We start from the raw sequence: 13,075 nt of genomic DNA, 5'->3' as shown, positions 1-13,075 counted from the left end.
AGGAGGGGAAAATGTCAGGGAAAATATGTCCGATACCCACTCCCCTCTGCTGATTCTCGTGAGCTGCCTTGTGTGGGACGACTGACCTCATATACCCTTGCGCATCTCTGACTTAGTAATTTCGTTCTCTGCGGTGTTAAGTAGATGTGACGGGGCGACGTGTATCGTATGTCAACACCCTGGTCAACTGTATAATGTAGCAGAACTGTGTGTGTGTGTGTGTGTGTGTGTGTGTGTGTGTTTGAATAGTGTATTGTGTGCGTTGCCGTGATATGCTTAACCGAATGCATAAGCCTTGCGTGTGTTCGTGTGTGTGTGTGTGTGTCATACCGAGGGACCCTGATGCTTGATGTTGACCAATAACTGGGATGTCTTCAGAGGAGGAGGAGGAGGAGGAAGATGCAGTAAGTAGGAAGAGGTAGTGGTAGAGAACAAAACTAAAGGACTGTAAATGGGTTAATGAATGTAGGAGGAACAAGACATGGAACAAGGACGATGTTATGGCACTAGTAGACGAGGGAAAGAACGGAGAGGGAGAATGGAAGAGTGGAGTGGAGGGGAAGGACTGAGGAGAGATGAGAGGTAGGGTGGAGATAAGGGAGAAAGTGGAGAGAGAGAGAGAGAGAGAGAGAGAGAGAGAGAGAGAGAGAGAGGATAGGCAGGCAGGCAGGTAGGCAAGGTATTGTGACACCTCATCCCTCCCATCTTGATAACTTTCTGCCGGGAACAATGGTGCTGCAAACAATACCGCCGGCGAGGCCTCTGCGGCGGGCTTGTGACTCCTATGCCTGCCCATGCCTCATTGCCCATACCCATACCCTTGCCCCACCTCACCGCCACTTACCCACTCGGACTTCTCCTCCTCCTCAGCGTTATACAAAGACTTATACCTTGAATTGCCCATTACTTGTCAATGTTATGCTATTCCCTTGCCCCACCTCATCGTCTCATATCCTTGTTCCTTACTTATACCTTCAGTTGCCCATTACTTGTTACTGCTATACTGTTCCCTTGTCTTCGCCCATTCTCTTGCCCATAGCTTGCCACTACATACCTTCATTGCTCACTCTTGCCCACTCCTCTCCCTTGCTGCTTAATACTATACCAACCTCTTGCCCGTGCTCAACCTTGCCACCACCCGCCACCATACTGAAACTTACGAACTAGACTAATTTTTTTTTGGTTTCTTCGGTTGTCTATTCTGAGTAGCATTGTGACGGGGTAGTGTTTCCTTATTTGGTATGGTTTGGTTCTTGTTGTGTCTCCCTCACCGTCATGTGTAGAAGAGCTCGGTGTTTCTCAGTGTTCCTCTTATGGGTCTGGTCTGCTGCAGTACACACACCTTGGTCCCGCCCCGCTTCCACCCTTATTATATCCCTTCCACCTGGCGCTGTTCTCACCTCCACCTCGCTCCTGGTCATTCCTGCTCCGTCTCCTTCCCCGTCATGTGTAGAAAAGCTCGGTGTTTCTCAGTGTTCCTCTTATGGGTCTGGTCTGCCGCAGTACACACCTTGGTCCCGCCTCGCTTCCTCCTTTATATCCCTTCCACCTGTCTCAGTTCTCACCTCCACCTCGCTTCTGGTCCTCCCTCTCCCTTTCCCCGTCCTCTTCCACCACTTTATTCCCACCTATACCATTGTCTCTCCTCTTCTATCTATTTTTATTCCCACAAGTACTATTCTCTCCCCCTCTATCTATCTGCTTCTGTATATCTATCTTGCACGTTGCCCTCCCAAGCCAAACAGCAGAAACGCTTTTTCCCTAGTAACTTTTAGTTTATTAGGATTTATCTCGCGTAGATTCTGAGGGAGATGTTATGTTTCCTTTCTCCCTCCCTCCCTCTCTTCCTTCAATCTTTTTTTATCCCCTTTCCTGCAGGCGTGTTTTTTTTTTTTTTTTTTTTGTGTGTGTGTGTGTGTGTGTGTGTGTGTGTCTTTGTATCACGTAGCAAACACCTTTTTTTTACGTTCCCAAGACTAATTTGTATGTAGTTGATAGATTATTCCTTTAATTCTGATATTTTTCCTGACCTGAGAGAGAGAGAGAGAGAGAGAGAGAGAGAGAGAGAGAGGGTGGGGGGGGGACCTTGATAAACTTGAAAGATAAGAGGGCCGTGATGGGAGACCTGCATGCGATTAGGAGGAGGAGAGGTGGAGGAGGAGGCGGAGGAGAAGAAGAAGAGGAGGGGAGGAGGAGGCGGGGCCAGTATTGTCTCATCTCCCAATAATGAATAGTACTACTGAGCCTTCAACACCACCACCACCATCACCACCACCACCACCGACCTTCAAACATCACTACCTCCTTGACTCTCCATTACCATCCGTCACCATCATTACCATCACCATCGACTGTCACGCATTCATAATCATTCATGCATCACCACCACCTCCACTTTTTTTTTCACCTCCACATTCCACCCTACATACACCCACTGCATGCCTACCTCACCACCACAAAACTGACCCTATCCCCACCCACCACCACTACCGCTCTCAACCACTACAACTATCACCAATACATCAGTCACAACCACTACAACCATCACCACCACCATCACTAGCTCTACCACTATTACCTTTACCAACACCAGTCATCACCATCATCACCACCATCATCACCACCTAGGCTTGTCGTGTGACCTTGTGCATGTGTTATTACCCAACCTAGCACGAGGATACCGCAGTTACCCCCCCTCCTCCTCCTCCTCTTCCTCCTCTTCCTTCTCCTCTTCGTTTTTGCAGTGCCTAAACGTTGCCAGCTCAGTCAGTCGCTCCTCCTCCTCCTCTATATCCTCCTCCTCCTCCTCCTCCTCCTCCTCCTTGGGTTAAATTATCATAAGCTTGATTGTATTGAGATATGGATTTGTTGATATTGGCCGTCTGTTCCTCCCATCTCTCTCTCTCTCTCTCTCTCTCTCTCTCTCTCTCTCTCTCTCTCTCTCTCTCTCTCTCTCTCTCTCTCTCTCTCTCTCTCACACACACACACACACAGAAGCATTACGTGGGGCTTCTGTCTTGACACTCGCCCCTCCCCTCCCCGCCCCGCCCCACCCACTCCATTGTCTCATTCTTTACAAATATCCGCCGCAGCATCTTGTCCGACATCTATGCCCTTGTTAGTGTGTGTGTGTGTGTGTGTGTGTGAGAGAGAGAGAGAGAGAGAGGGAGAGAGAGAGAGGAATATCTGCTCAGAATCACTTCCGCACACCTGTGACGTGCTCCATTCTCTCTCTCTCTCTCTCTCTCTCTCTCTCTCCTTCCCCTCCCCATTCCCTCTTATGCTCTCCCTCCCTTTAGTTTCCTCTTCTTCCTCCCTCATATTCTTTCCCCTCTTCTTCCTCTCCACTTATTTCCTCTCTTCTTCCCCCTCCATTTTTCCCGCCTTCTTCCTCTCCACTTCTTTCCCTCCCTTCTTCCCTCCTCCCCTTTTCTTCCCCCTTTCCCTTCCCTTCCCTAACACAACCATCCACAACACAGCTTGGGAATGTAGCAAGGTTGGGATCCGTGACTGTGTGTGTAACAATAGTAATAATAATAATAATAATAATAATAATAATAATAATAATAATAATTGGTTTATCTAATCTTAACAGGCGATGTGATGGAAATTTATAAATGACAAACTATGGCAAAAGAAGCAAAATAAAATAAGGGTTTGTGGGCTTGACTGCATTAAATTTTGTCGGAGTCTGTGAGAGGGGGGGGGGGGGGGGACACAGCATCTCTCAGTGTGTGTGTGTGTGTGTGTGTGTGTGTGTGTGTGTGTGTGTGTGTGTGTGTGTGTGTGTGTGTGTTCACCCTTCACAATTTCCTATCTTCATCCGTCCGTATCCTACACCCCCCTTCATCCTCCCCTCTTCCTCCTTTTCACCCCTGCATCTTTAATCCCCTTCAGCATCCTTATCTTTCACCTTGCCTACCTGTCCATATTTTCAGCAGGTGATTACGCAGCTGTTTCTCATTCAGTCTTTGAGGTAGTAAAAAGTTCGTTGATTCGTTTTCGTTCTTTCTTTCTTTTTTTTTTATTTACTTAATTTTCTTCGTTTAATTTCGGTGACCTTCCAGACTAACTTTATTTTGTGTGTGTTGTATTAGGAAAATTTATAAGGTCTACCACTAATAAGGATGATGACGTTTGAATTGGCGCTACAAACATTATACTCAATTGCCTTCTTAGTTGTTTATTTTTCATCTTATTGATTTCATTCTTATAAGTCACAATATTGGAGTTCCTTTTACAGGGAATCGTACAGGTTATAAAGGTTGTGTTACGAGTAACACCTGTCTTACAACCTAACCTCATTGTACTTGAATGTCTAAGGTAACATTCTTTATCTTTATTTATATTCGTCCGTGTTTATCTGTATCTCTTATCTCCTCTCGTAGTGTGGCTCGGCTGTGGGCCAAGGCTGGCACTACGGTACAGAATACGGTATGGTACGGTTAAAATTCTTATTAAAAGTACGGTACGGAATTACGGTACGATATTTTTCCTAATGTACGGTACTGTATGGCATTGGTACGGAAAATTCAGCCAAATTCAGAACCGTACCATACCACAGGCTTAAAACAAGTGATCAACTGAAGATTTTTTTTCTTGCCCATCATCGCCTGGTAGGCTCTATTTAAGAGGCCTGATACATGTATAGTCACTTTGTAAATGTGCCTTTTTAAATTTTTGACGTACCTTAATAATTTTTTCACAGATATTTATTTTATGTTTGTATCTATTTTCCTGATGGTACGATAATGGTACGGTATTTTTACCATACTATACAGTACGAAAAAATAGCATGGGTTACGGTACGAAATTACGGTACGGTATTTTTTTCAGGTACGGAGTACGGTTAAAAATTCCGTACCGTACCGTACTGCCAGCCTTGTTGTGGGCCAAAGAAAGTTTTTTTTTTTTTTTTTTTCGTGACTTTGTAGCCTATGTCGTTCAAAGGGGAAGAAGGCTTATGGGGGTTAATGTATGTGTGTGTGTGTGTGTGTGTGTGTGTGCGCATTTTTGTCTACATTTTTTCTACTTTTCTACTACTTTCAACTTTTATACTTTTTTTCTACTCTTACACACACACACACACACATATGTAGCACGCGTTCATGGGTCTGTGCATCCGTCCATCCGTCCGCGCATCCCACGTTTCCCGGTAGTGTCTCTTGTTACGCCCCCCCCCCTCCTCCACACCCCTTGCAACCCCCCTCATCGGTCCTGCCCCTCGAAACTCTCTCCTTCCGCCCCCCCGGTGCCCGCCCCCCCTTCAAGCCACCTTTGACGTCAGGTCTCGTAGCAACAAGTGGCGGTGACGTCAGCGCCCCCCCCTGTGACGTCAGTGTCAAGCGGCCTTCAAGGAGGTGACTCGCTAAGCCGCGTGTGCTTCTGTGTGTGTATGTGTGTGTGTGTGTGTGTTCTCTTTCTCGTCCCCTCCCTCCTCCTCCTCCTCCTCGTAATGGGTCCTCTTCTTACCTTCCCTTGTTTTGGTTCCCCTCCTCCTCCTCCTCCTCCTCCTCCTCCTCCTCTCATTCCTGTGCCTCACTTGTCTGCGTTTCTACTTTCTTGTTTTTGTGTTGTAACAGTAAGCTTTAACTGGTGTGTGAAGTGTTACCCAATAGTGGATTTGATTTCTCTCTCTCTCTCTCTCTCTCTCTCTCTCTCTCTCTCTCTCTCTCTCATTTCATTTCGTCTCATGTCACCTTTAAGTCTCGTGCGTTCTCTCTCTCTCTCTCTCTCTCTCTCTCTCTCTCTCTCTCTCTCTCTCTCTCTCTCTCTCTCTCTCTCTCTCTCTCTCTCTCTCTCTCTCTCTCTCTCTCTCACACACACACACACACACACACACACACACACGGACTCAGACAGATTGTTATGCAAAATGTTTGTCGCGAGGAAATAAACATAAATGACTCCTTTTACGTGTCAGTCTTCTTGGAGTGACTCAAAAGCCATCGTGCAGTGACTCGATGTCTTAGGAAGTGACTCATAACCTTCAGAGGAGTGACTCGGGTTCTCAGGCACTGAAGCGAAGTTTTCTGGGAAGGGATTGTAAACCTTAGCCTTTTGAAACTGACTCATGCTTTCAAACATTTTACATTTGCTTTAAGAAGGGTTTTTTTGTGTGTGTGTGACTCAATTTTTTAGGAACCGATAAGTTTTTTTCTCCGTAAGTGATTTTAAGATTTTTTGGCAGTGATCCAAGGTTAAGTTTTAGGAAGTGATAAGCTTGCAGGCAGGCTAAAAAGATTTCCCAGCAGTGACATGAGAAGGATTTTAGTAAGTGACTCGCGTTTTCAGGGAGGTTTTTGGGAAGTGGCCGAGGTTTTCAGAATTGGCCCACCGCCGAGGAAGAATATAAGCAGTCTTTTATTTTCATCGCAAGACAAAGACGTTCCATAAAAATAACAATAATAATAATAATAATAATAATACAGCGAAACGTTTTAACAGTTCGTAATATTTTTGACGTGGTATGCACTGTATTATCATTTTCACAATACATGCATTTTTCTTGTTTTCTATTGTTCCAGTAGGCACGCTCTTCCCTCCCCCCGCCCCTTCCCCGTCTTTCACAAGTAACAGTGTACACACGAACCCCTTCATCATTTTCATACTAGATAGGATTCGTGTGTGTGTGTGTGTGTGTGTGTGTGTGTGTGTGTGTGTGTGCAGTCTCTCTCTCTCTCTCTCTCTCTCTCTCTCTCTCTCTCTCTCTCTCTCTCTCTCTCTCTCTCTCTCTCTCTCTCTCTCTCTCTCTGTAGTAGCTTTTATCACTGCAGGCACGTTGTACTAAAGAGATAAAACTCCCAACCCCCCTCACTCACACGCACACGCTAATTCCTCCTCTGTATTAGGTTCATCAGCGTTAGTTGCATGATTTTAACAAAGGAGATGCGAATATTCTCACGGGCAGAGGTAATTTAACGCCATGCAAAAATGAATAAGTAAATAAATAAAATAAAGTGCTGGAATGTCAATAAAGGGAGGATGGGGGAGGTTGGGATGGCAGAGAGAGAGAGAGAGAGAGAGAGAGAGAGAGAGAGAGAGAGAGAGATTCAATAAATACGTAACTCGTGTAGTACTCTGTTACAACACCAAACTTTCCTTTCCTTATATTCATTCACTGTTGCATTCCTAAATCTCTCTCTCTCTCTCTCTCTCTCTCTCTCTCTCTCTCTCTCTCTCTCTCTCTCTCTCTCCGTAGCAGCTTTAGGTTGTAGGCTTTAGGGATGTCTGGTGATGGAGGAGGAGGAGGAGTCGGAGTCAAGATAGGTCAGGAGGCGGAGCAGGACACGTGGGTGGTGGCTCTTGATATAATGGTTTGTGGGTTGTCTGACAGGTTCGATCCTTCTCTTTGTTTTTGTATAGCGTCCCGTGTGTGTGTGTGTGTGTGTGTGTAGGTTGTCTAGCCGGAGGTGGTGTTTAGTGTGTTGTTGCCCCGTGCAGGATGGATGGCGTGGATGGCGGAGGGTCGGGCGGCGGCGGTGGAGGGTCATCCGCCAGCGACCCCCTCGCCACGGTAAGCAGCGAGGGCAGCGGGGGCGGGGCCAGCGGCGGGGGAGCCACAGCCATCCCCGCCGTATCCACAGTCTACGTCACCATACCCCAGGCAGGCACCATCGTCTCCGGGGGCTCCAAGAGTGTGAGTACTCCACTCAGCACACCCCAACACACCACTCTCTGCCTCTCTGTGCCTCCCATTCTCTCGATTCATTCACGTAAGCACTCATCTCACTTCACGTCACTCCCACTTCCTCAAACCTTCTCTCAAGTTTTTTGCTCCCGCTCCTCTTCCTCACTCCCCTCTATTTTTCTCTCTCGTCTTCCTCGATAATTTTCCCTCCGGCCCGCCTCTTCACCCCACTCTGTTCATTCAGCTCTATCCGCCCTGCGTCACCTCCCGTCACTCGTCTCCTCCCCACTCTCCCTCTCCCTATACCTGCAGGCTGTGGGCCACGTGCTTATTCCTCCGCCTCCTGCTCGCCGCCTCGCCCCTCCCCCTCCCTCCTAGGGGTTTCCTGCCGCTAGCACACGTGGTGTCTAGGATTCCTCCCGTATCGCGCGTCTCACCTGTGTACCCTTGCATCTGCCACCCCGCCACACCTGTCCTGAGTGTCCTTGCTCCCCATTCTTCCTCTGATCCCCTTCCCCCGCTGCAGCTGTACTCGATACCCATCATTGTCCTTTGCCTTGCTCACCTCCTCACCTTCCTGAGCTTTCCGCGGAATAATATATTGATAAGGACGTATAAATCTGTAAATCACCGAGCGGCTCACACATGGCTCCTTCGGTAGAGTGTAACACTTTCCTGCACTCATTCCGTCTTATGTTTGTTCCATTCACTACGTTTTTAGTATAAAATTTCTTGCCTTCTTTCGATGTACTTATTAACCAGCTCATTGCTACCATCGTTGCCCTGATCTGCACGCGATCAAAATTATTACATCCCCTTGTCAGTTCCCGTGAATCATTTACAAGCTTCGCTCAAATTTCCTCGCACCAAGAGGTTGTCAGATTATTTAATTTAACCTGCTCCTGGCCATTTGTTTCTTAGTCTGGCTTATAATACTTTTTTTTAATTCTTTGCACTTCAGTTGGTCCAATTCATGATAAGAATGTTTAAAGTGCACGGCACAATATAGGTAACGCTTTCCTAGTGTTGATTATAAATAATTAAAGCACTTATATTAATATTATCAAAGAAAACAACATCCATTATAGTGACTTCAGAAAGTAATTCACTTACAAATCCATGTCACGCTCCGTTATCTTCCAAGTGTCGTGACCGTGAAATCTAGCTTTCATCGCCTAAATGTGGCGTGCCTCGCATTAGTATTGCTTTTTCGTGTAAGAGATTTTCTTAACAAAGGGTCAAGTGACAGTGATTCCTGATGAGTCCAGGACGGGAATAGTTAGTCTCCGGCAAGAAATTGATGGACTACAAAAGAACAGTAAAACGACATTCGTCGCACAAGGCGTAAGGATGCAAGGTGCTGGGTCAGGGAGCAGTAAGTGATGCAGTATTCCCTCATCGGTGTAAGTAAATGTAAAAAAGCAACATTTAGCTTTTTATTGCCGCGCCTCCCTCCCTGCCTGGACGCTGTCATCATATTGTGTCTTTAAGCGTCGCGTATCACAGGTGACCCGCGGGCCTTAAAGGTGCGATCACCAGCCGCCCGTGACTAAAACACTTACCGGCCTCTCGAAGTAGTAAATTGCGAGGCTTATTTACATTACGAATATCTGGTGCGCGTATTGGAGGCCTTGCACGTGTGTGGTGGAAACATGCTGATTATTATTACCTCAACAACAGCAACTACTACTACTACTACTACCAGCACCACTACTACAGTTACTACTAATATTCTTACTTTATTATTATTATTATTATTATTATTATTATTATTAGTAGTAGTAGTAGTAGTAGTAGTAGTAGCAGCAGCAGCAGCTATATACTCGTGTGATCATCGGGAGGCTGGCTGGGTGGTGGGATTATTGTTGATTTTGTTGTTGATTGTGGCGGTGGTGGTGGTGGTGGGCGGCAGGCACCATTCCGGCCTCCACCAGTCCGGGCGGGTTGGGTGGTGGGTGAACGGGGTTAGGATTGGGAAGTGACCCTCGTCGCGGCGCGTGATGTCAGCTGGGTAATGACGTCATCCGCCAAGCCCCGCCCACTGATGACGCGCTGCTCCCCCTTTCCTTCCCTCCTCTCGAAACTATTAATAGCCGATATAACCCCTTCAACTCGTCTATATGTTTTGTTTGGGGCTTAAGTCCACTAATGTTTGTGTATACGTGTCGGATGCCAATGTGTAAGCACGGCCTATGATTGTTGTCACTGGCAGGGCAGCGGTCACCAGTCCTCGTCATCTCCCGTCCGTCCAGCGGCGTTTGGCAGTCCGCCCTTAGTTATTACAGGCAAGGTGATCGCTTTTGTGTATATTGGTATTACATCGATCTATATTTGCCTATTAGCAGGGATCATGGGTTGCTTGTCTTGTATTTTTTATTCATCTTCCATTTCAGCGCTTAATGAGAAGTCGGTTAAGAAAGAGAAGTACAAAAGCATGGTGGCACTCTCCCCCCCTCCTGGCTCTCCCTACCCTCACTCTCCCTCTTTCCCTTGGCCTCGCAAGGTTGGCAGTTGTCGACTTCAGCATCTTTCTAATATTTTGAACCATTCTCGCGGTTATAACTACATTATATGGCAGTCACTTCCATTTCAACGATGAAAAGCATGCCATTTCAGTATCACGAATGGAGTGTGTGTGGCACGGGGGGGCGGGGGAGGCATAATAGGGCGGGGAGATGAGGTTCGCGTGGCGAGAGTTGGCGGGCGCAGCACCCCAGAGCCCAGCCCGGCGGCGTGACGTCGCCACTTTTGTCCCACGCTCCCAACCGTCCACACGTGCCTGTAGTGGTCTCCGACCCTGTAGGGGTTGCTGCTTCGCTCATCATCTTGGATTACTGTGTTACACTTACGCCGGAAACCTCTGAAGAGCACTCAGGTGTGTGTTAGTGTTAACATAGTGAATTTTGTGACCCGCAAGAACAGGGACAAAATATTGAACATTTCCAAGACGAGTGTTGTGGGATCGAGGGACCCGTTGGGGTTTGGCATGATACCGTGAACATGTGGTGTTGGCCCAAGTTTGTGCTTAGTTGTTCATGGGAGGAAATTTATTATATAATGTACGTCTTACCATACACAGGAGTACTATAGGGACTTTTAAGTACAGTGGAACAACGCTGCACCTCGGCTTTTTATCAGGAGTTTTAAGCTATCGAGTGTTGTGTTTCTGTGATGACGTCAGCATGACGTAGCCGGCCGAGAGGGCTGCAGGGTCGGAGCCAGAAAACCGTACTGAACGCTCCCTGCCCCCACCAGGCTGCCGCAGTGCTCGTTGGATTTCTGGAGCTAATGATTACCTCCGCTTGTCGACGCCCATACCAGAAAAGAGGGAATCTGAAACTTTTTCTCCCTCCAAGATAATATGGAACAAGAACTGTGACGTGTTGCGTAAGTGAGGGCCCGTCTTCCTGTTCGGCAAGGCCTAACAGCAGGAAGTAAACTTGCTCTCCTCAGAACACACACACACACACACACACACACGCACACACTCTGGAGCGCGCGCGCGATTGAATTCGCAATGGTAACACAATTACCCGGGAAAGTTACTTTTCGCATCGCCTAGGCCCTAATAAATGATGCTCTTCGTCATCTTGTGACCTCTATGTTGCATCACTATCGTAGGCCAACCTTCCACATACACTTGGCGTACAGTATTTTCACCGCCCTAACGTTACCCTCCACGACGGGCTCAACCTGTGACGTGTATCGGAGCTATTCATGGTTTAGCGTGCCGCGAAGCAGGTTGGATATTGATAACCCAAGTTGGTAATCACCTGTCCACTACCCAGCATTTGTCGGCAAAATATGGCTTAGAGACGTGTGTGTGTGTGTGTGTGTGTGTGTGTGTGTGTTAGATGAGCAGTGTTAGCACGCCAAGGTATACGTATCAGCGGGCATGGGTTCGAATCCCGGCCTGAACAATTGGCACGCAGTCCGCCCAACTGTTCATCCTCCCTCTCGGGCTGATTGTCAAATGGGTACTTGGGGGAATCTAGGGAAGGTAAACTGGTAACCCGGAAGTTGCATTTGCCTTGTGTTGACAGGTTCAAGGGCCACTAGGATGTAGGTGAGCCCCGAGGCCACGCGCTGCCCCAGCGCATGCCCCCAACTTTATTTACTCTAGAGCTGGTTCCCAACCTTTTTGTGTTCCGTTCCCCCTTTTCCAATCACTTTTGCACTTGTGGACCCCTACAACGAAATAGGTTAAGCCAGCAAAATTACTAGATGTTTTTTTCTGCAAAATATGAATACATTCATGTAAAATGCCTTGCATTGTTATGCTGATTAAGCTGAAGGCCTATTTATATGAAATCAGAAGACGTTCCGTTCAGCAGATTATGGACCCCTGGTTGGGAACCACTGCTCTAGAGCATATATATATTGCAGAACCAATTGGAGCAGCTTGATTTTTCTCAAAATATTTTTTTATTCTTGACATTATTTTTCTTTGACGTAGGTGACTCATTTGTTACATTTGTAAAGTGCCTCCCTTCTAAACCAACATGGGAGTGTCATCTGTAAAACAAATTTGCTACTACAAAGAACTGTTCCACACCGTTTTCATAGTTTTCCGCCACTTCCCTCTACGTACTCTTGCTTGCATCATTATACACTCATCCATATAGTTCAGAGCTACGCAACTTCAGTCGTTTACAATTTTCAAAACTTCCAACTGTATTTCCAGCCCAGAAAATTCTCAGCAGCTCCACTTTTCAGCACAAGGCTCATTGTAAAAGGCCCTTATTAATAATTATAAGCACCAGTGAATGGCCTAGATCCTACAAAATCCTTATCTGTATTAGATTTAGTGCAAGACATCAAAATCCATGAAGGGAGTTTCCAGTCATTTTAATGGCAAATTAATCTACACATTCTCTGTGCTTCCAAATCCCGGGCACACTTTGTAAACTGAAGCAGCTGAAGGAAAATATTTTCACCCACAGATTCAGAGTGTGATCCAACAGCCTACACAGCCAAGTGTCATCCAGAGCACAGCCCTGCAAACAGTACAGATCTCTAAAGGAAATGTTATTCTTCTAAAACAGCCTTCTCAGCCCTCAAACTCAGTCATTCAGTCAGCAGGCGGAGGAACTCTGCAGACAGTTCAGGTAAGATCGAGTTTTACAGTTGTATAATGTTTAAGTTGTTCCTAATGAAAAGATAAAGCAAATTTGTATTGGGTGATTTTTTACTCCTTTTTGACGATATTGTTCTGCTCCCTAACCTCCACAAAATAAATTACTTGAAGTGGGGGAGAGATGGACAAACTGGGAGGAGCTCTGCACATGCCAAGTTGCTCCAAGTCTTGTCTAAACTAATCTAACTAAACTTGGAAACATTCTACCTAATTTTGCTTAATATAACCTTTTACCCAGCCTTTAGTCCTTCTTTAACAACTTCTAGCATTTTTTTTACTTAATTCCAAAAGACATCTTAAACGATATT

General features: G+C 46.5%; 1 protein-coding gene across 7 annotated transcripts in view; it reads left to right on the top strand.

The window, feature by feature from the left end:
- Positions 1 to 13,075, top strand: part of LOC127004184 (cyclic AMP-dependent transcription factor ATF-1-like) — a 70,608-nt gene that overhangs the window by 46,887 nt on the left and 10,646 nt on the right. For 4 of the 7 annotated variants that reach the window (XM_050871672.1, XM_050871674.1, XM_050871673.1 and 1 more), the window contains 2 exons: positions 7,444 to 7,639; positions 12,574 to 12,738. In XM_050871672.1, the coding sequence (XP_050727629.1) occupies positions 7,444 to 7,639; positions 12,574 to 12,738 (361 nt within the window). Of the gene's footprint in view, positions 1 to 4,388; positions 4,440 to 7,443; positions 7,640 to 12,573; positions 12,739 to 13,075 lie in introns of all 7 variants that reach the window. The other 3 variants (XM_050871669.1, XM_050871668.1, XM_050871671.1) reach the window with 1 other exon arrangement.

The sequence above is a fragment of the Eriocheir sinensis genome, chromosome 27 (genome assembly GCF_024679095.1).
Source record: "Eriocheir sinensis breed Jianghai 21 chromosome 27, ASM2467909v1, whole genome shotgun sequence".
Taxonomy (NCBI): domain Eukaryota; kingdom Metazoa; phylum Arthropoda; class Malacostraca; order Decapoda; family Varunidae; genus Eriocheir; species Eriocheir sinensis.
Note: the sequence above shows the minus strand (reverse complement) of the source record. Positions and strands in the feature narration are given on the sequence as shown.